The 20,702-nt window shown below is 42.3% G+C and overlaps 1 protein-coding gene across 2 annotated transcripts in view; it reads right to left on the reverse strand.

Annotated features, from left to right (window-relative positions):
• Nucleotides 1-20,702, reverse strand: part of LOC147210970 (receptor tyrosine-protein kinase erbB-4-like) — a 166,240-nt gene that overhangs the window by 80,225 nt on the left and 65,313 nt on the right. For both annotated transcript variants that reach the window (XM_086119524.1, XM_086119515.1), the window contains exon 2: nucleotides 9,990-10,141. In XM_086119524.1, coding sequence (XP_085975650.1) covers nucleotides 9,990-10,141 — 152 coding nt within the window. The remainder of the gene's footprint in view (nucleotides 1-9,989; nucleotides 10,142-20,702) is intronic.

The raw sequence follows: 20,702 nt of genomic DNA on the forward strand, positions 1-20,702 counted from the left end.
TACTCCAAAATACAAGTGTGTTTTTCCAAATGCTGCCTCGAAAAACTGAGCAAGAGTGAACAAGTCGTAATGCTTCATTATTGGAAGGTTGAGACAAATTCCTAAAATGTTGCTGCAAACTATATTTGGTTACTGCAAACAGAATATTACAGAAGTAATTAACAGTTCATTTGTTATTTCCAAATGTAATACACAATTTAGATGAGAGCAATAACTTCATATTTCTGAACAAAAGTACTGAAATGGCCAGAAAGTAGTCTAACTACCATGAGAAAGATTGACATAAACTACACATTTCAAATCCAAAATAAAAGTTTTTTCTCTTCAAAGTGCTGACCCTGGAGTTAGTCCAAATGCTGCAGCTCGGGTCCTTACCAGAGCAAAGATCAGAACATATTAACCTAGTTCTACAGACTTTACACTGGCTCCTAGTCAGCTGTAGAATAGAAGATAGGGAGCATTTTTCAACCCACCAGCAAAGGTCTTTTTTTTTTTTTTTTTTTTTTAATGTAATATCCAAAAGATTTTCCTGAACGATTATCTCAGGTGTGTTAATAATGATTTTTGCTTCACAAAAACAGATTGGAAAACAGCCGCCTATGTTAAACCTGTTCAATATTTAAAATTGGGTAACAGTTTGGGGGCTTGTGTTTTTTGCGCCTGTAACGGGAAGCATTTTTTCACAGCCCCGTTTTGTTCATCTGAGATGTCGGCGCTGTTGGACAGTCTGCGTTGGTGCGGCTGGTTGGATGGCTGGCTGGTGGAGCTAAGGATGACGAGAGAGGAGCGTTGGCCCGGAGAGCAGATGCGTATTTGGAGCTGAGAGTCGGCGCTTGGAATTGAAGGGGATTTATATGGGACGGGAGAAGTGAACCAATCTCTTTTTTCGTCACTGGACACTACAGCTTCTTGTTTAGTTTCAACCCTAACTTGTAGCATACATGTGCACATTTTGAGCATGATGTCTCTGATCCACTGATGAAAGGACATTTTGATTCTCTTCTCTTTCATCTATAACTGCTTCAAACAACAAGGCATATGCAGAAATAGAGGTTACGATTGCATGACTGTGCTTGTCTCATGTGTTATTTTATGTTAACTGTTCTCGAAAGTGCTTTGTTACAGCTGCAGGTGTTGTGAAAGCGTTATATAAATAAATTTGTATTAAAATTTTAAAACTTTGCAACTGGTCTTAAGATATGATAACCTTTATTTGTCCCACACTGGGGAAATTTGCAGTCTACAGCAGCAAAATTGGGGCGGGTAGAAAAGAAAAAAACAAAGTGTTGCATGCACAAAATAAATAAATGTTTCACAAAAAGAACTTGGATACAATCAAGAATTTACAATGTAATATAAACCCAGTAGGGTTCTGAGGTCAGCAGGATCAGGTCAATGACTAGCTTGCCAAAGTTCAACGCAAACATGGTGCATCAGCATTTAGCTGTTGTGCTGCACACACATGGAGTAAGCTGCCACCAGAACTGAAGTTACTCCCAAGTCTAAATGCTTCCTGGTTAAAAACTATCCATCTATCAATCCATCTTTGCAACATGGTGCACACGTGGTTACCATGTCTGTATCCAAATACATATTTAAAGTAACCCTCCCAACCCTGATTGTGATCCCTTGACTCCTGCTCTCTGGACAGTGTTGCACTCTCTTTCTGGGTGTCACAATTGTTCTGTTGTCAACTATTTTTTTGTTTTTCTGGGTCTATCCGTTTTTTCTCGCCGACCTTCTAAAAGGATTTATTTAGCCATGGCAAATGTTTGTGCAATGTACGATTGATTTTCCAGGTTGTCTAAGTTTCAAAATTGTTTGTTTTTTGCCTATGGGTAGCTCTTAATTTTTTTCTTGATGGTTACACAGCTATTTTTGAATAATCAAAACCTGTGCTACCAAGCACATCGGTCGGTCACATGTTCCAACAATATTACCTGGAAAAAAAAATGTGGGTTTTAGACAGAAAGAGGCAAGTTGCATCAGTATCAGATCCAATTGTAAATACCTGGAAATGAAAACTGAAATGATGAGCTTGTGTATTATATTCATCTTTGAGGTCAAAGCCAAATGTCAGTTTACAGCAAAACTAAAGAAATTGGCCTCACTTTTCCAATACGTTTGGAGAGAAATGTGTGCCTTGAGAGTTTTTACTCTTTTGTAGTATACACAGCTTCGAAAATATAATCCCTTCGGAGAATTCACTCTTTAAGAAATACGTATCACACATCAAGTATCCTGCAGTTATGATTCGCACCATCTGAGCTCTAGTCAGGGAGTGTGTGTGCACTAAATGGATTGGATGAGAGGTTTAAACATCCCTCCTGGCGGCGCACATCTGCCGCCATCATTTGCCCTAATGTCGCCATCCCAGCAGCCCACTCTGCGCTGTGCAATCCCGAATTGATTTAATGCATTAATTAGGGCCCTGTTACGATGTGTCATGGATGATATTTTACAATTTGATAAGCAAAAGACGCACGTTGGGATTATCTTGATGGCTTGCGAGGGTTTGCTGGTGGCGCGCTTTCATGGCCGTACCTTTTAATTTAATGGAAATCACTTTGCCCCCAGAGTGGCTTTTAGACTTTTATATTACCTCTGAGACCTACTGTGCGCACGTCTGCTATCATCATTCTGACGAAGAAGTAGACATGACGGTGCACAGACGAATGGCTGAACAGGATGTGGTAACACACATGACTCGACTGTCGACACATATTTTATTTGTCTTCGCGCCTTCTCTCTTACACTGGGAAAACGCAAGCTGACAACAAAGAACCACCTGGTTGGGCATTGTGATTGACCTTTTATATTTCTCCTTCTCTGCTGTTTATTTATTTTTAAGTATTTGTTTAGTTGTTACATGGACTTCATTTTGTTTTTGTTTGTTTGCAGAGCTAGCCTAAAATGACACAACTTGACATTATGTGGACTAATTGTCCAACTCTCTCCATAAAAGTGAAATAGTTGCACAAGCTTCATCTGGTCCTTTGTTTCTGAACAATGTTGATGCTGACATTTTGGCATGTTCGCACATTATAGTCACGGGTAAGTCTGCTGGTCATGACATTGTCTGTGGAACTATTTGTGTTAGCAGAGCCAGATAATTGTTCAATAAATCATAATTGCTTGCTGCATATTCCTGTTTAACTTACAATAATAGTGTAAAATTGTTGTACTTTGTATGAATGCATGATTATACTCTGAGTCGTAATGTTGTGTTGTGTATTATCTGGCCTGTGGTTATCGTCAGCACTCAGTACTACGGCACTTCCTTTTGTGTGATATCGCTCTTGTTACTAATGTTAGGTTCACTTTCAGACACTGGGACTGTATTCTTCTCTCTTCTCACTTCTCATGGAGAGTGGTCTGTCTTTTGGAATTAGTTTTTCAAAAGTCAAAGAAAAAGCAAAACACATACTTCTAATTTAGCATAATGTCACGCCAGATATGTAAAGTTCACTTTGGTCCATTTTCTTTTCCAGCCATTTTCAACACCGCTTCATCCTGTTCAGGGGCATAAGGGCGCCTGAGCCCATCCTAGCGGCCATCGGGCGAAAGGCAGACTACACCCGGAACTGGTTGCTAGTCCGTTGCAGGGCACATATGGAGACCATCCATTCACACTCATTCGCACAGCCATTGAGTGGGAACTGAGCTTTCAGTGCCTGCACACAAGTCAGGCGAGTGCACCGCTAAATCAAATTCTTAATTGTATAACTTCAGGGCCATTCGTCCACAAGTTATTTACAATGTAGAAATGTGAAGCACTGAACCTTGATATCCAGCAGTGGTGAAATACGTTTGCTGTTTGGGGCAGTTGGCATCCACTTTGTAAATGCATTAGTGCCAACAACGGCATGACAGTTTCACCCACCCACCTGATTTAAAAAAAAATTATTATTATTATTATAATTATTACTATTTTAGCCTTGTTGGAGGTTTGCTCAAATGCCAAATGTCATTCTATTATACCTCATTCTTTATTTTCCAGAGACTAAAGGTGTAATGGTTTAAAAACGTGCAGAATCCTGGATGAATACAAAATAAGTTAGTCACAGTTTTTTACACAACCCCAGAATTACAAAACAATAATATGCATCAGGGCACTCTGACTAGAGAAAGCAGGGTGCAAATTTTGCTGTCAAAAACGGCTACAATAATGCCAAACACTGGTTTGGTTACTGCCAATAGTCCCAAGCTTTTCTAAGGCTCCCAGCTGGTCCAGAGTCTAATGAAGGTGTAGGATTTGAACGGTGAGCACACCCCTCTTTCAGCCACAGGTCACAATTATGTCATGATTATTTGGTGACGAGGCCCTGAGACAGCCATTGTTCTACATAGAGCACACAGAAATTAATCATGTGGCGAGCCGGATGGTGGGTTGGGGAGGAGGAGAAGCTATTAGTTTGCTCACTAACACTCTCCGCAACATATTGTAAATACCTCCACTCAGAGGGACGAGTACACTTATTATTGAGGGGAACAAGACAGGTTTTCTAGGACATGATCATACAAATATTTGTAGAAATCGACTGTTTCACCGTGAACTAAAAGAATGCATGGAGAGGGTCGGGATCAGATCAGCGCTGAATCACGACATGTGCAGCAAATGCACTTATCTCGACGTGATCAATGACTTGTGCGAGTCCAGAAAAATGTTGTTTGTTGACACACCAATAATCCAGTGAGAGAAACAGAGGAGTGCAAATGGTTGTATCAATCATGGGATTAACTGGTGATCAGTCCAGGGGAGATCAATCCTTTCATTTTTAGTCACGAGCGGAGCATATTCAAGATGGCTATTAAGAAATGAATCCTGTGATTCCTGCATTCTACCTGTTGCCAAGGAACACAACACATGTTACTGTCTGTAGCAGCATTGCACGTGATGTTTCTTTGGGAGCAGCTTCAGTTTTATTAAATCAGGCATGTTATGAACGGGCTTTTCATCATCTTGTGGATCTTTTTTGTGTTGATTGTGTCGCAGTACTTCATGGGTCAAAACATGCTGTTTGGTATTGAATACTGTCCGCTCAGGTCGGAACTGGATCCCCCAAAATAGATCGGTGCGAGATTCTAGCCCAGTCCTCCACCTCATACCCTAACTTAGGGTATGAGGTGGGATACGAAGACTCCTGCTCTGCTGTGACCCAAAACAGGATAAGAGGCATACAAAATGGATGGACGGATTGGTGTGGTAATGGTAACCTTGCTTACTCCCTCTCACCAACTTTTCTCATGAGAACACTCAGGAGAGAAAAGAAAAACATTTCCAAGCCTTAATTGCAGCCAAAGAAAAGCACGGAGGATTTCAGATGAAGACATTTCCCTCACTGATTCGCCTCTTTTGAGCAGTGCACAGACATGAGAAAACGTCATCTGTCTCTCCAGGTCACTCTCGGCTGGTGGTTGCTGCAGATAAGACGACTGAAAAGTGTTGCTGTCTGCATGCGACACCCCGCACACCTCAGTGACTGTGTTCTCCATCCCTCTTCACGACTGCAGCTTGTGTGTGTGTGTGTGTGTGTGTGTGTGTGTGTGTGTGTGTGTGTGTGTGTGTGTATATGCGCCAAGATGAGAGGGGTGCACATGATATTGTGCGTATAAGTGTGTGTCTTAGTTGTAATCCATAGTCATGCCCGGTCCCAGGACTCTCTGAGACAACCTTGGCATCCTGCCTTATGCTTGGTACCTCTGGCTGCCAAATTGATGGAAGTATAATGAAGAGTCCGTCCGCATAGGTGACACAATTAGCTGTTGGGGGGCCACAGGGGCCGCTTGGCGCAGCTCCCTGATTCTCTTCTGGGAAAATGGGTCATTCTGAGTCTTCTGAGTGACAGGCAGCCAGTGGCCAACTAACATCGAGGGTGATGCCAGCCGAAGGCTCGGTGATCCCTTTTGAAAATTGGCAAAGCGTAGTCACATGGTATTTTCACATGGTCTTTTCCTAAGGAGTATATTTGGGAATTTTAGTGGCCTCACTATGAGAAACTGGCAAACACTACACACTGTGTTAACCTCCCTGTTGTGTTCCCAGATCAAATTGATAAAAAAAACCCCTCAAACAATTAAAAAAAAAAACGTTATTCCTCTATTATGATGTATTATTTTATGAAGTACAATATTTTAGCTATCACCATATTTTGAAGGAAAAAAAATTACAAAATCTTTTGCTTGGTGTTTCCGGGAGGCAGGAACGGATTGCCGGCATTTCAATTCGTAGAAATGGGGAAAAGATCATTTGAGATACGAACGTGGTCACAAAAATAAATTAAACTCCTATCTCAAGGCTCCGCCGTACTGTATCAGGTTAAAAGCCACCTTATTTATCTTTGTTTGACCTTCACGCCAACAGTTCAACATGAATTGCATTCATTTTTTTGCTATCTTAGAACATTAAAAACATGCAGTCTTTAAATATTATATAATATTATTTTGCACGCTACATAGAGTAAAGCTTCACGATAACCTACTAGGAAAGATTCATGTATCATCTTCCAGAATGACAGGGAAATAAAATGAATCTGTAGATGGGGACGATGGGAAAGTCAGGGATCCGCTTTGAACCTGGAGTGGTCGCTGTGCCATCCCATCTATCTAACTGTCAGCTTTTGTCTTGTCCATCGCTCTCACCTGCTCCATCACTGCATTGATGTGACAGAAGCAACCACCGCCCAACACACATGCACACACACGCACACACACACACACACACACACACACACACACACACACACACACACACACACACACACACACACACACACACACACACACAATCTCAAGATTGTAATTTTAGCACAGCTGCTGTTTTTGTCTGCAGTAGAATTGCCACCTCACTAACTCCTCGAGAGCCCCACCCCTCAATTGAGGCTGCACTCTCATCTGAAGGAGTTTATGCACTGACTGTGGCTATAAATGGAAAATAAGAGTCCTCTGTTTCGTAGAAAATATTACAAAAAGGTGCAGTATTAAAAAGTGAAACTAGTTCTCAGTTTTGGAATGCCATTGATTGGCTGTTAGATGCAATAAACATGGTACTGGTTTTGACAATAAGCCTCAGCAAAAAAAAGTTTAATTTTCAATAAAAGTATGTTTGCATCTGGCTCATTTAACTGGAAGATTATAATTGGTGGACAATAGTTTTTTCGGCATCTGCCGACCTAACCAACTGGCCATCTAACTAATGAACAAACAAATGTAACCAACGCTTTAATTATGACTGAAGATAAAGATCTCTCCTAAAAAGTTAAAATCCAATTATATCCAATAAAGGGGAACCTGTTAATAAGAAAAACACGTGAGTGCCAAACGGTGGTATCAAAGTCATGGTGGCAAATAGTTGCCATAGTAACCACCTAACCACCTCCTGACCCCCCTCACATCCACTTAACAATCCCCAGATGTCTAATTGTTTCCCTAATGATGCTGAGCCTAATGGGACTGTTTATGGTGTGCATTTTATAGCGCTGGCCCAGTAATTAGACTGCACGCACTTCATTAAACAGCATGAAGCGGATGGCACACACATTTATCTGTCCATGGTGCTGAGCTTTGTGAATCATGCACACACATGCGGGCATGGTGCCTCTGTCCATGGTGTTGAAACAACAAGGGCCTCATTTTGAACTTTCCAAGCTATTGCTGCGATTTATAAGCAAATGCTTGGCACGCGAATGTGCATGCGAATACGTAACCTGCATCATTTAATTCCAGCTCATTCATCATTAACATTCAAACAAAATGCTTTATTAGACGTTATGGCTATGCAATCAAATTATTTGTGTAGCACTTTTTACACAGACAATTCTGAAAACAAAATAAATCTAACTTCCAGTCTCTGCATGGAATACTTCAGCGGTTCTTGCCATGGGTTTTTAAATCCCAAATTATATTTTCTCAAATGTTCTTGTTGTAGGAGATTAATTTGTTCCTGTCAATACAAAGCAGTCATACCATAAGTCAGTCCTTCTCCAATAGTGGGGCGCACCCTCCTGGGGCCATGGTGCAATGCCAGGGGGCGCATGTGACTCTGGCTGGCAACCAGTTCAGGGTGTCTCCTGACGACTGCCCGAAGACAGCTGGGATAGACTCAAGCACGCCCCGCGACCCAATCGCAGGGCACGCATAGACGAACAACCGTTGGCACTCACAATCACACTTAGGGACAATTTAGAGTGGTCCATTAACCTGCCGTGTTTTTGGAATGTGGCAGAAAACCGGAGTACCTGGAGAAAACCCATGCAGGCACGGAATTGAACCCTGCACTTCTGCACTACGAGGCTTTAATAAATTTATTTTGCTGACAGAAATTCAAAATAGTGACGGCATCTACAGCTTGAAAACCCAAATCTTTCTCCTTCCTTTATTGTTATTTTTCATGGGGCTGAAACGTGACATGGCGCATATGTGACACCGCTCCCCCAGACGGGAATGCAAATTGTCAAGTCCAAGAATGCTTCAAGCTTCAAAACTAAATATCCTTTCTTATGTGTTCTATAATGTATAACTGTTAGTTGTCTTTTTCTGGGACTGGTGTCTCTTCCTGTATTTTATTATTTATTAATTATTAGTTTGGTTCCATGTTCACATGAGTGAAAACAGGGGTAGAAAAATGTGTGATTCCTATTCAAGTATTGTCAGGTGGGACGCACTGCTACGCCCGAGGGGCAGTTATTGCCATCACTACATGATAGTGAATGGTCAGTGACGATGTGGTTACTGTGAACTGCTTGTCGTCATTGTTAATTGCTATCCAATAACAAACTGTAACCTCGCAAAGTAACTGTAGTCAGATTACCTGACTGAGAAAAGTAAGGCATTCATGTCGAACGCGTTACCAGCATCACTAAGCCCTGCCCAAAGTGCCACTGAATATTCCTTTTGGGGAATGCTAAAGTTCCAGAGATGAATAGGCTCAATGATATGCAGGGATGAGATTTTTCCGCTTTTTGGCGGAATTGCGCTTTTTTTTTTCCAGTCAAAATTGACCTATTTTCTATTGTTCCAAATCCGTAAAAAAAAAAATAGAGAGGATGGAAAGCTTTACAGAGTCACGCAACCTCTGTGAAACACCGAAAACAGACATTTCTACTGAAAAGTAACTACTCGATCTCAAGCGCTTTTCGACAGCCTGGAGCATGTGTAAAAACAAGAGGTGTTGGCTAAAAAGAGAGTGGAAAAAGACGGAGAGGACCAATAAGCTTTTAGCGCTTGCTAAAAAGCTTAAAATGAAGAGAAAATAAAGTATTCTACCTCATGAAACTGTATCTTGTTGTATATACTGTAAATAGACATCCACTTTATATAATAAAATACATTCATAACCCATATATAGTAAACAGTGTGAGACTTCACTATCTCCGTATGAGGTAAGAATCAACAGCTTTTTATCACATTTACACAACACTTTATGAATACAAGTAATGAACAAATCTTAAATATGGCAGGGAATGTGTTTCCTTCTTTAGTTTTGATTTTGAGCAGCAAATTTGAAGTTACATGTTGGTGTTCACCAGGAATACATAAGCAAAATTGCACAAATTTTCACTTGAAAGAGTAGTGAACAATCTTGGGATTTTTTTTCTGTTAAAGTTTCAAATAGTGTGTAAATTGAATACACTTCATCTTCAGCCTGTTTTGTGCCACTTTTGTAAGTGACCCCGCCCCCGTCCCGGCCACGCCCCCTTCCGCTCTTTTCATCACTAGCCACTCTCATCCCTGGATATGGACGTTCGGCCATAAGGTACTTTGCAGAATGACCATTTATCAACTTGTTAAATAATGCAGTGCCCTTACATGCGCTTTATCTATATGCATGTGGGATGTAGAGGTGATTTTCCCCGTTTCTCTTGCCAATGTGCTGTCACGGTTCTATTTGTCACTCTGCCTGGTTCTGAAACCTCTAAGCCATGTTGATTTTGTCTGTGTTCCTCTCCAGGGGAGATCAATATAGTTGACATTTTGAGCGACTGGGTTACCTTAAGGAATGAGAGGTTACGGTTCCGATCAATGCTGGTTATCTCCAGGTTGCCCATTACAACTTCACAATTCTCGTAGAGCTTCTTTAGGGTGCGGTACTGCTGGTCCAGGTCCGAAAGGGTGCTCAGCTTGTTCTCTGTACCTGGACAAACTGGAGGCAAGAAGAGAGATAAATGAGCTCTACGAGAATAGCAAGAGTACTTGTCTATGGCCTGGTGACCACAACCTTATTTTATACAATAAACAAACCCGCTTTATAATCTCCATAAGTTGACAACAAGACATCCTGAAAAAAATAAAAAGAATCGGAACGAGAGGAAGCAAAGGTGGGGAGACAGTTGCATCGTTGAACTGGCTCTGATTTCAAGCACCCATAGCTCATAAACTCCTATATTGCTTTATAGATTTTATAGATCGTTTGCTCTGCAAAGATGAGTGTGCTGTCCTTTCTTCACTTGGTGATCCTCCATGTTGCTGTGGGCACTCGGGGTGCGCCCAGATTGGCTGCAAGGGAACCTGAGCAACAGTGACAAATGAGATTCACTGGCCACGTGTGCTGATGAGTTATTAGAGGCGATGCTTCGAGATCAGCCACAAAGAAAGCCTGAGAGAGGATATAAAATAGGTCCGATCAATGAAAATGTGAGTGAGTGGGGGAAAGGTGAGCAAGCATGTGAAGTAATCTATTATTGGAAATCATTTTCCATGTGCTGGCGTGTTCACTTTGGGATCAAGAAGAGGTGAAAATTGAGGGGGTGGGGGGGATAACCCTCAAAAACCAGTAGCACACATAAAGACACATGCACGCGTTCGCTTCAGCTCAATGAGCATTTGAACAATTCATGCCGCAAGGTTTTTCTTCTGCGTTTCTGCATCCAAGTTTCATAACGCGAGGAACGCTATCTCCGGGCTTCGGATGATGACCTCACAATTCTCCAGATGATGGGCCATCCCCCCCCCGTCTCGTGAAATTGCCTTGTAGTTTTCCGACTCCATTTCTTTCATGTTCTCATTGCACTGCGGCTAACTGTCCCCATCCTTGTTTCTCACCCTGTTTGAAAGGCTGTGTCAGAGATTTCCTCGGACAAAGTTAAAGAAATGACTCAGCACACAGGAAAATTGTCTTCAATATCGGCGGGAGCGGATCTCTGAGAGCGAACGACGGCCAGTTGCTCCGCGATCACACTCTCTCCTCCCTCTCCGCCGGTTCGAACTTTTATTGCAAAATACAAGAAAGACACTGCCCCCGAGATTTGCACCCCGCGCCCCCCGGTAATGATTTGATTTACCCGAATACACAAGTCACAGACTTTGCTGATGACTAATGTCCACCTGGGCGCGACAGCTGTTCCCAAACTGTCATTTGGTATTCAACGACTCTTTGTTCCCAATTTGTTTATTCCCACTCTGTGATTGAATTTAGCCTTCGCCCCCCTTGCTTTAACGTGATTACTCAGGAAAGGCCCTCCGCCTAAACGGCCGACACCTCTGCGCTGAGTATGTCTAGACGTGCCCAAATTAACCGAAACTTTAAACATGATACAATTTTGTTCGTAGATTTCTCTATCAGGCTGACACAGCAAGTCGGATGGGAAATGAAGGAGAAACAGAAAAGGTGGTGACCTCACTGGGTTTGAGCTGTAGAAGCTAATTGAGTGGGCGGCGGGCAGCTGCTGGGGTCAGACAAGCAGCGTGTACATGACCCGCACAAATAGCAGAGATGGTTCAAAGCTGTGGATCAAGGTCAGAGGGCATGTTCACTGCAAAACTTGTGATTTTTAGCCACCAAACGTGGAACTTTGTGGTTAAAGTCCCTTCACTGAACTCAAGTACATTGCATAGAGACTGCTGAAAACATACGCAAACAGATTGGGCCACATCCTGGCACTCCTTTTCTTGTATTGATATCATCCTCCTCTCAGCTAATCATCCAAAAGTAATGCGAATGAGGCAACCCAGATGGACCCAAACGCATGGGTGTCCAACCTTTTTTTTGACCAAAGATCAACTTTTCAAACAGCCAACCTCCTGCGATCGACTGGTTATCGCACGCGCACACATCCCATGATGAGCAACAACCATACAGGACCCTAACATGAACAAAACAGAAAAATAGACGAGATATGAGATAAGTGTGAGCTTTTGTAAAAGAAAACTTCTCAGTAGGAAACTGACACAGGGAGGCAGGGACGCACTCTTGGAGTGTGTTAAGTGTAGAAACATGACTATCATAGCTCGCATGCACCACTTTAAAATGCTTCTCCTGGCGCTCCAGATTCCTATTTTTTTAACAATGCCAGCAGTGAATTGCAGATCAAACAAACTTGAAAAAATGAGAATAAACAAAAAATAGATATATCTCCACAACTCTGATCGCAAGCTGCTGACCGTTGAGGTCAACTTCCTGTGATGCAGGTCATGCGCTACTGTAGGTTAAAAGGTGACCTGCTTTTTAATTATTTGCTTTGTTTGTGTGTGTGAAAGGGAAACTGACAGGATGCTTACATTGTGTACACTCATACACAATATATAATAATACAGGAAGGCAAAAGTATTTTTTGTTGTTGTTTTTTCCCCATTTCCCTCTGCACCTCTTGCAGTTGGCTTGGGACCAGTCCACAGACTACCGTTCAGTGGCGGTTGATTGATTGGTCACTCCTGCTTTCACGCAACATTTCATTGCAAAATTAGGTCCGAAAAAATACCTGATGACATAAAATAAACTCATATGTGCTTGTTTCAGTTGAGGCACCCTCAGCTGATGGAACAGTGAAATTTGTCAGGAATGTTAAATTTATGATGGTTTTTAGCAGAGTTCACTACATTTAGCAGTTAGTGGTGATAGTGTGACACTAAATATAGTCGGCGACTATGACCCTTTAAAAGTGCTTTTATATGGATGAGCTTAAAGATTCGCTGCATATTTAGAAAATATGACCCATCTCAATGCCAAATCAAGAAAATAGGCTCAAAGTTTTGTTTGGATGTGTCTTTTCTTCTCTGCCTTTTCTGAATTTAGCAAATAGGTATGAAGCATCAAGCAGTGCTGGTCAAGCATTCATATGCACCGCACATCGTTCTTGTGTTAACACGTCATAGCGGCCTTCGCGGCGGACAATGATGTAGTCAATGAGGTGTCAGAGATTCAGAGAGAGGACGTATCCATGAACCCAGTGACGTTTTTGAACGTTTTCTTTGGGCAGAAGAGTTTTCTGGTGATGACAACTTTATGTTTTGAACAATTAATCATCAGCAGCAGCAAGTAAGAACTCTTACATATAAATCTCCAAGGAGTTGGAATTTTGACAGCATATAAGGCCTCTTTTATTTCATTCTGATGGGCACAAGCCGTCATAACTGTGCCCATCTGATGGTTTGCACACGTGAGACGCATGGTCATTCGGCATTCGCTGATGCTCGCAGCTGGCTTATGGTGGTTGATGAGGGAGTTCTTCAAGGCATAACCCACGCCGCGACTTCCCAGTTCATCTGCAAACATGGCCATCCAAATAACATGTGAAAAAGACATCAGACTGCCTGCAGCCACCACACAGACCTTGGCCTGGATCCAATCCTATGGACAACATAACTGCAGACCACCCCTCGTTGCTGTTTTCGCTGTTGTTCTGACTCATTCTCAACCTCATCGAGGTTCATTCATCTCAGGCTCACTGGAATGCTTCTCCACAAAATGATATGGCCATCCGAAGAGAACAACCATGTATGCACTCACACGACACTCAAAATCTGCAATTGTTTGAATCAAAAGGGAATCCTTTCTCAGTGCCTGCAACAATGTTGCGGGTGGGTAGGGTGGATTTGTGTGGAAAAAAAAAAATCAAAATGCAAGTGAGCATATGCACGGGTGGATGTACACGTTTGTGCAGGCGTGAAAGCTTTAATGAGTCGTCGCAGCGTATTCCACCCAGTGGCTTCGCTTTGTGGGGAAATGGAGGTTCATTCATACTGTGGCATAGAAGGCTGACTGAGATCTTGCAAGTGTGTTTGTCTGATTGTGTGTGTGTCAGTTTAACTGCCTTTGCTCCAAGCCGAATATTAGTTGGAACCATATCGGAGAAATCAAAATGAAAGCAGGTTTGAGAACATTAATGGTTGGGTGTATCAATACGCGGGCATGGTGAGAATATGCATAAAAACTGTGTGTGTGTGTGTGCATGTGTGTGTGTGTGTGTGCATGTGTGTGTGTGCGCGCGTGTGTGTGTGTGTGTGTGTGTGTGCATGTGTGTGCATGTGTGTGTGTTCATGCAAGTGTGTTTAGTGTCGCCCCCCAGTTCTAAATCACATCAGCTGCACTAACTTTCCAAATACAATCTGTCATCAGGATGTGTGCAAAGTCGAGTGGCATGTTGGTAATGAATTCGGCGCACGCACTCGCGCGCACACACAACCACAGTGGCGGCGCGGGGGTGGGGGGAGGTTTCCCAGAGGAGGAAATACGTTTGATTTGGATGTAATGAGCAAGCAAAAGGCAAATGAGCCCTGCAGTGTGACATCTCCTATCTAGACATAGACAGGATGTGTCAAGGGAAACACGTTATTGCAGAGAGAATCCAAAATGCCGTTCAATTCAAACTTCTGCCAGCCCTCACCTACCGCTTTTACACTCATTTCCTGCCTATTCCCCTCCGCAATCTTTGCCTCATTCACCCAACCACACAGACGTTTCAATATCTTCCCTACGCGCTTCATGATCCCTGCTCCTGCCGCTGACTAATGACTTAATAGTCTCAGTTGTGGTGCAACTGGTTATATATGTTGACAATAAATTTAAAAAAAAAAAGCAAGCTATACTTGCTCCCATATTATTAAACAGTGATAATTTTACAGTTTGAGCCCTGCGAGTCCCAGGGACTCGCTGATCAGAAAAGTATGAGTCCCATTATGCATTTAGAGAGTCCCAAATTTCGAATTCTGAAATGGTCTACTTATTCAATTACATATGATAATAACATAAACAACAACAATACATATTGATAATAGGTGTATTTCTTATAAACAAATGCTGCAAAATTTTAAATAATTCAGGCAAACAAGATTAGCTGAGAAATAGGTTCTTATTTCATCTCATGGTTCAGTCTTTTAGTTCATAAATTCTCCTCTCTTTACTGTGCTTCCAATGATGCAAGGCTTTCTCAAAGTCAAAACTATCCAACTTATCTCCGCAATAAGCTTTCGCAACACTTGTTTGCAGCACTTGTTTTAACGTTACACAACTTGGCAATCGTCTGCTTGCCGCGAGGTGAAGGCCGATCTCGCCAATCTCGTCTCGCGAGAACGGAAATCTAGTCACGTGAGATTACTTAACGCGAGATCAAAACAACAATGGCGGCGTTGGTCAAATTGCGATCGTTGCTGGAAAAAAAATTACCATAGTTTTATTTGCTTTGACTGAGAAATTTCCTTGCGTCCCAAAAATGCACATTATTTGGAACTGTGCGTCCGGTGGGAAAATTATGCATCTAGGACGCGGGATGCAGAGGTAATGAGATGGCTGATTAAAGTGACAACTTTAAATCAGGGAAATTGGTCAGAATACCAACTGACACGAGAAGCTTCCAAACAATTATCTGACAAGAGCAACCATCATCCGGACTGCATGAACTGAGCTCTAGTCTGCAGTTATCAAAAGATAAAAAAGAGAAAGTAGTAGAGTGATTCTTTTCTTCGTCTCTAATGTTGCAAAAATGTATGTGGGTGCCATGAATGACAATGAATGGGCAATTTGAGTTTCAAATCGGAACGTACCTGCAGCCCAGAAACAATTGTGTTGCTTTGCCTCAAGAGGTACCACAATCCTCAATTAACACTCGGCTCCCTTTCACGGCCACAGTCATCCATCTTGTGTCGAATCAATAACCCGTCACAGGCGTATGGGTGTTGAGGGATGTAAATAGCAGAAATCTGACATTTGTCACAAATAAAACAAAAGGTCTTCAATATAATTAAGAGTGCAGTGGTGCCATTTCTCAAACAATCCATAGCCTTATTAAAACGGGCCAATAATTTCGTGGGTGCAGTGCGAATAACGTGCACACGTGAGATGAGGGAGAGGTGCAAGCGTGTATGTAGTATGTATGTATTTCCCTCTCCCTGCCGTAATGAACATAATGGCAGATATATTTATATCCACTACAATAATGCAATGATTAAATTAACATCAGACTTAAGAAGGCAAAAATATCTTTTCAGCTGGGGTTTATGAAACACGTTGGATTGCAAAGGAGGGTGGCGACAGATCCTACTGTATATCCATGTTAAAAAAAAGAACAAAATTAAATATGGTAGCTAAAATTTGACCTTTGTGACGTCATTCAGTGGTTTGGGTTAGGGCTAGCATTCCGCACGACAATAAATGGATGGAATTGTTATCTCACCTAATTAAAAACAAAACATCGCAGATGCAACACAAACACATCAGCATAACATTAATAATGAACAAAATGAAAATTTGGGGGGGGGGGGGATTTACAGAGAAGAGGAGGGGTTGAGCATAGGGTATGGAAATAGCTGGAGTATGACTCCATATTACTCGAGTTTTTATGCTATATGTCAGCACAGATACCACATAAATATGAATATTTCACTCCAATGGGGAAGATACAGTAAGTGTTTAAAGTGTATTATTCGTAAAACGAAATGTAAGAACCTTTATATTGAGGGGTTAGTAATTCATGAAAATCCATAAATACGGCTACATAGGTATTGGTATTTGAATGTGGTATTATAGTACATGATATGTACTCTAGGCTGTTGTGTAGAGTCAAATTTATTTTGTGTATACAGTGATCCCTCGCTATTTCGCGGTTTGTTTCTTGCGGCCTCGATGCATCGCAAATTTTTTCAAACATATTCATTTAAAAAAAAAAGAAAATGTGAAAACGCCGCAAAAAGTCCGCAAAAGGTCCACGAGAGGCCGTGAAAAGCAGCAAAATAAAAGTGACTCACATAGAGCAACATATACAGTACTACATGTATGTGTTTACTGTATTTCGTTATTCATACACTAACCTAGCCTAACTTATACATGTTTAAATATACAGTATTAGTGTATAGCATTAAGTAATGTTAATTACTACAAACATGCATGTATACCATTAAATTTGGCCTTATAAATATTATTTATACTCATACACATGTACATATACCTATACGGGGGGTTTCGCTACTTTGCGGATTTTCGTTTATCGCGGGTGGTTTTGGTCGCCATTAACTGCGATAAATGAGGGATTACTGTGCTTGGATATAAATATTCCAAAAGACTGTGATATACCAATAATGAAATAACTATACGGAAGTAGGACTCGATATGTTTGTACTTCCTCCTACTCCTTTTTCAACCACGTGCAAGCAGGGAACGGTAAATAGGCTGTCACTTATTCAGTGCTTTTCTACCTCGGGTTCTCAAAGCGCTTTACACTGTTACTTCATTCCCCGACTGATGACACAGCATCAGGACCAACTGGGGGTTCAGGATCTTGCTCAAGGATACTTGGACATGATCGCAATGGCCAGGGACCGAACCACCAAACTCTGGGTTGGGAAACGACCACGCTACCACCCCTCAGGTTACTGTGTCATAATGTACTTTTATGCGTGTTCGGAAAACCATAAAATACATACATAAATAAATAAAGCTAATAAAAACGAATAAACTTGCTCCGACAACTAAATAAAGCTAACTAAATTCCCTAAACAAAACTCTCAACGAAGAAGAAAATAACTGTAATGAAAATTCCAAAAAATATGATCCCCCCCACACACACTCTGCATTAAGCAAAATGAGACAAAAGCAAGTGAATTTCCTCATTAGACTTTGACCTGCAGCTGCATTCATAAATGCAAGACTGGGGGGTTCTCAGGATCCCAGAGTCCCACCAAGTCAAACATAGTCATACCACTGGAGCTTAGTTAAATTTGTGATCATTAAAACAGAACGTGTTCCTGCCTGACCGACCGAGCGATGGGCAATGCATGAATATTTGATGCTCTCGGCATCTCTGACGAAGTTGACTCACTTGGACATTTGTGATGCAGTTCTCTCAAAATTACAGGATTTTGATATACTCCACCTGCTAAAGGTAGGTCTATATTTAAGTAAACGTACATACGGATACACACATGTATGCAGACACAGACACAAAACAATCATTACAAAAAAAAAAAAACCAGATGTGAAGACAAGCAGATTATGTATGTGCAAGGTCAAGTAGTTTTGGAATGATATGCTCATATTGTGTATGTGCTCTCTCTCTCTCACTCGCTCACACACACACGCACGCACGCACACACACTGATTGCGCTGTAATAGGCCCATGCCACAGGCCCGCAGCTTAGCCAGGACCTTTCCCCCCCCTTTTAAATCTATACTTTAAGTGACAAAGCCCCAAGTTGCCTTCTCAATTATGTTGTACAGGTGCAGTCAGCTATAGCGAGTAATTGCATTGGGTGTTCGGCGCTCCCCAAGAAGGACTGGAAGCTCATGACAATGTTGTCAGGGACTCCTGAAGGATACACCAGCAAGCTATGTGTACGTGTGCACTGCTGTCACACAGATGCAGGGAGAACATTTCACTTTTCATGTTTGGCTCTTGCGCTCTTGCTTGAATATATGTACTGAATGTCTTAATTTTACATGCCTAATTGATCCCGCGTGTTTCCATGCATCCCCCCATTGGGCCTTGAATGTGTCAACCTCCAGTCCCCAAGAACGCTTTTCAGACTGAGCTACTGGCGTCAGCTCCAAGACTACTTCATATACTGTTAGACCACTTGGGCCAATGAGCGTGTTGTAATCCTATATAGGGCATGTCATAGCACCCGGACGGATCTTCAAAGAAATGCAGACACACAATCTTGTCTCGTGATGTAAAATATTTCAGGACACAGTGCCAACTTTGAAGAGGAACTGCTTAAAATTGGAGTGAAATACAGACAGGACAGGAGGTCGGGCAGCCTTGCTGTTGTCAATGTTTAATGGTGCACATACACGTTGGTGGAGAGGCAAGTTTCGCGGGCATTGCCACCACCTGGTCCAGATGCAAAACAGAGCACAGATGTGGCAGTTTAATTAGCCTTGCCAGAGGTGCTGCAGCGTTATTACCCTGCCCCGCCTGGAGAGAGTGCCTGCTGTGGCAACGGTGTGTGAGGGTGATTTGACAACAGGGTAAATGGAGTTGCCATCATGATGCCTTTTTTTCCGGCGTGGAATGAATCAGACTGTGATGCACATTGATTATTTTTCGGGTAAGAAACAGGAGAACAATGTGTCGGTGCACAAGGGTGTGATTATACGTCTCGGCAGAAAGCGCAGACGCATTTGCCAAATAAACCTGAATGACCTAGTTGGGTGTGAAATGTGCCAAACAGGAGAGCTGATGTACATGGGAGAACATGGCGCGAATGATAAGGTTACAACCACTTTCCCATCGTCCCGCCTAATGAATCTCATGCGCCACAAAAACACACCTTTGATGAGGTTCAGCATTGAGAAGGAACACGTCGTCCCGAGCACATCTTCACTTTGGTCTCCAAAGGCAGCCCGTCAAGATCAAACATGTGAATCAGCGCGCAGGAAGTTCAAGCGGACGTCAGCTTCTGGTTAAGTGATGGAATGTCAAGTGGGCCGTGGCACTCGGGTCCATCTTTAAGCTTCTGGGCTTGCCTTGTCATCATGAAGTCTCTTTGTGGGGGAGCCTAGCTCGCTAAGATAACGTCTGCCAGATTACATGAGTCTGACACACAAACTGTTTTCCAACTGCAGCAATGCTTCTGTGTCTTGTATCTCTCTGTCTCTTGCACCGCATTAATGTGAAAAAGACAAGAAGGGGGAGATACTTTAATAGTGAGCCCAGGAGACCGCAAACAGTCACTGGGGAAAAGATGACAAAACTATGCATATTTATAGCTTTGTGACATTCCCAAACACTGTATAGAAAAGTGTCGGCACACAAATGACTCATTCAATGGAATGGTGGAAGCCTGGGGCATTTTTTCTACAACTGCCTGACAGGAATGTGCACAAGATTATTACCTACTTAGTCCTCTGTACATCGACGTCAAAATATGCATCATGGTGGCATCGCGCAGCATGTGGCTCGCACATTTGCTGCCCAGTTAGAGGTTCTGGGTTTGATGTTGTCATGGGATTAATTTCTCTTGGCCCTACAGCTTACTCACAGATTCCAAAAACATGAATGAGTTGGGTTAGTCTAAGGCAGCGGTGTCAAACTCCTTTTTGTCATGGGCCACATTGCAGTAACGGTTTCCCTTGGAGGGCCGTTATGAATTTTGGGAAACCATATAAATGTTTCATCCCCTCCACATCTTACATACATGAAATTGATGAATAACTAGTTTTAAAATCAGAAGTCAAGAATAATGACTGTTATTGTGGATTACATATGACGATTTGAAATTTTGGTTCAGACTTTAGCAAGCACCATGCTTGACATGCATGATTTGCTTTCGCGGGCCACATAAAATGATGTGGCGGGCCAGATCTGGCCCCCGGGTCTTGACTTTGACACCCGTGGTCTAAGGTGAAGCCAGGGCCCACTCAGCCTTTCCACACCGAGCGACATAGCTAAACCCCAGGGAACAAATTAGAGTCAACTGCCATCCCGAGCAACACCGACCAAGTAGCCGCAACAAAAAAATGTGACCCCCTAGCATTGTTGACGGGAAATATTTTA

Source organism: Hippocampus guttulatus, chromosome 1 (assembly GCF_054856545.1).
Source record: "Hippocampus guttulatus isolate MCC_2025c chromosome 1, RoL_Hgut_1.0, whole genome shotgun sequence".
Lineage (NCBI taxonomy): Eukaryota > Metazoa > Chordata > Actinopteri > Syngnathiformes > Syngnathidae > Hippocampus > Hippocampus guttulatus.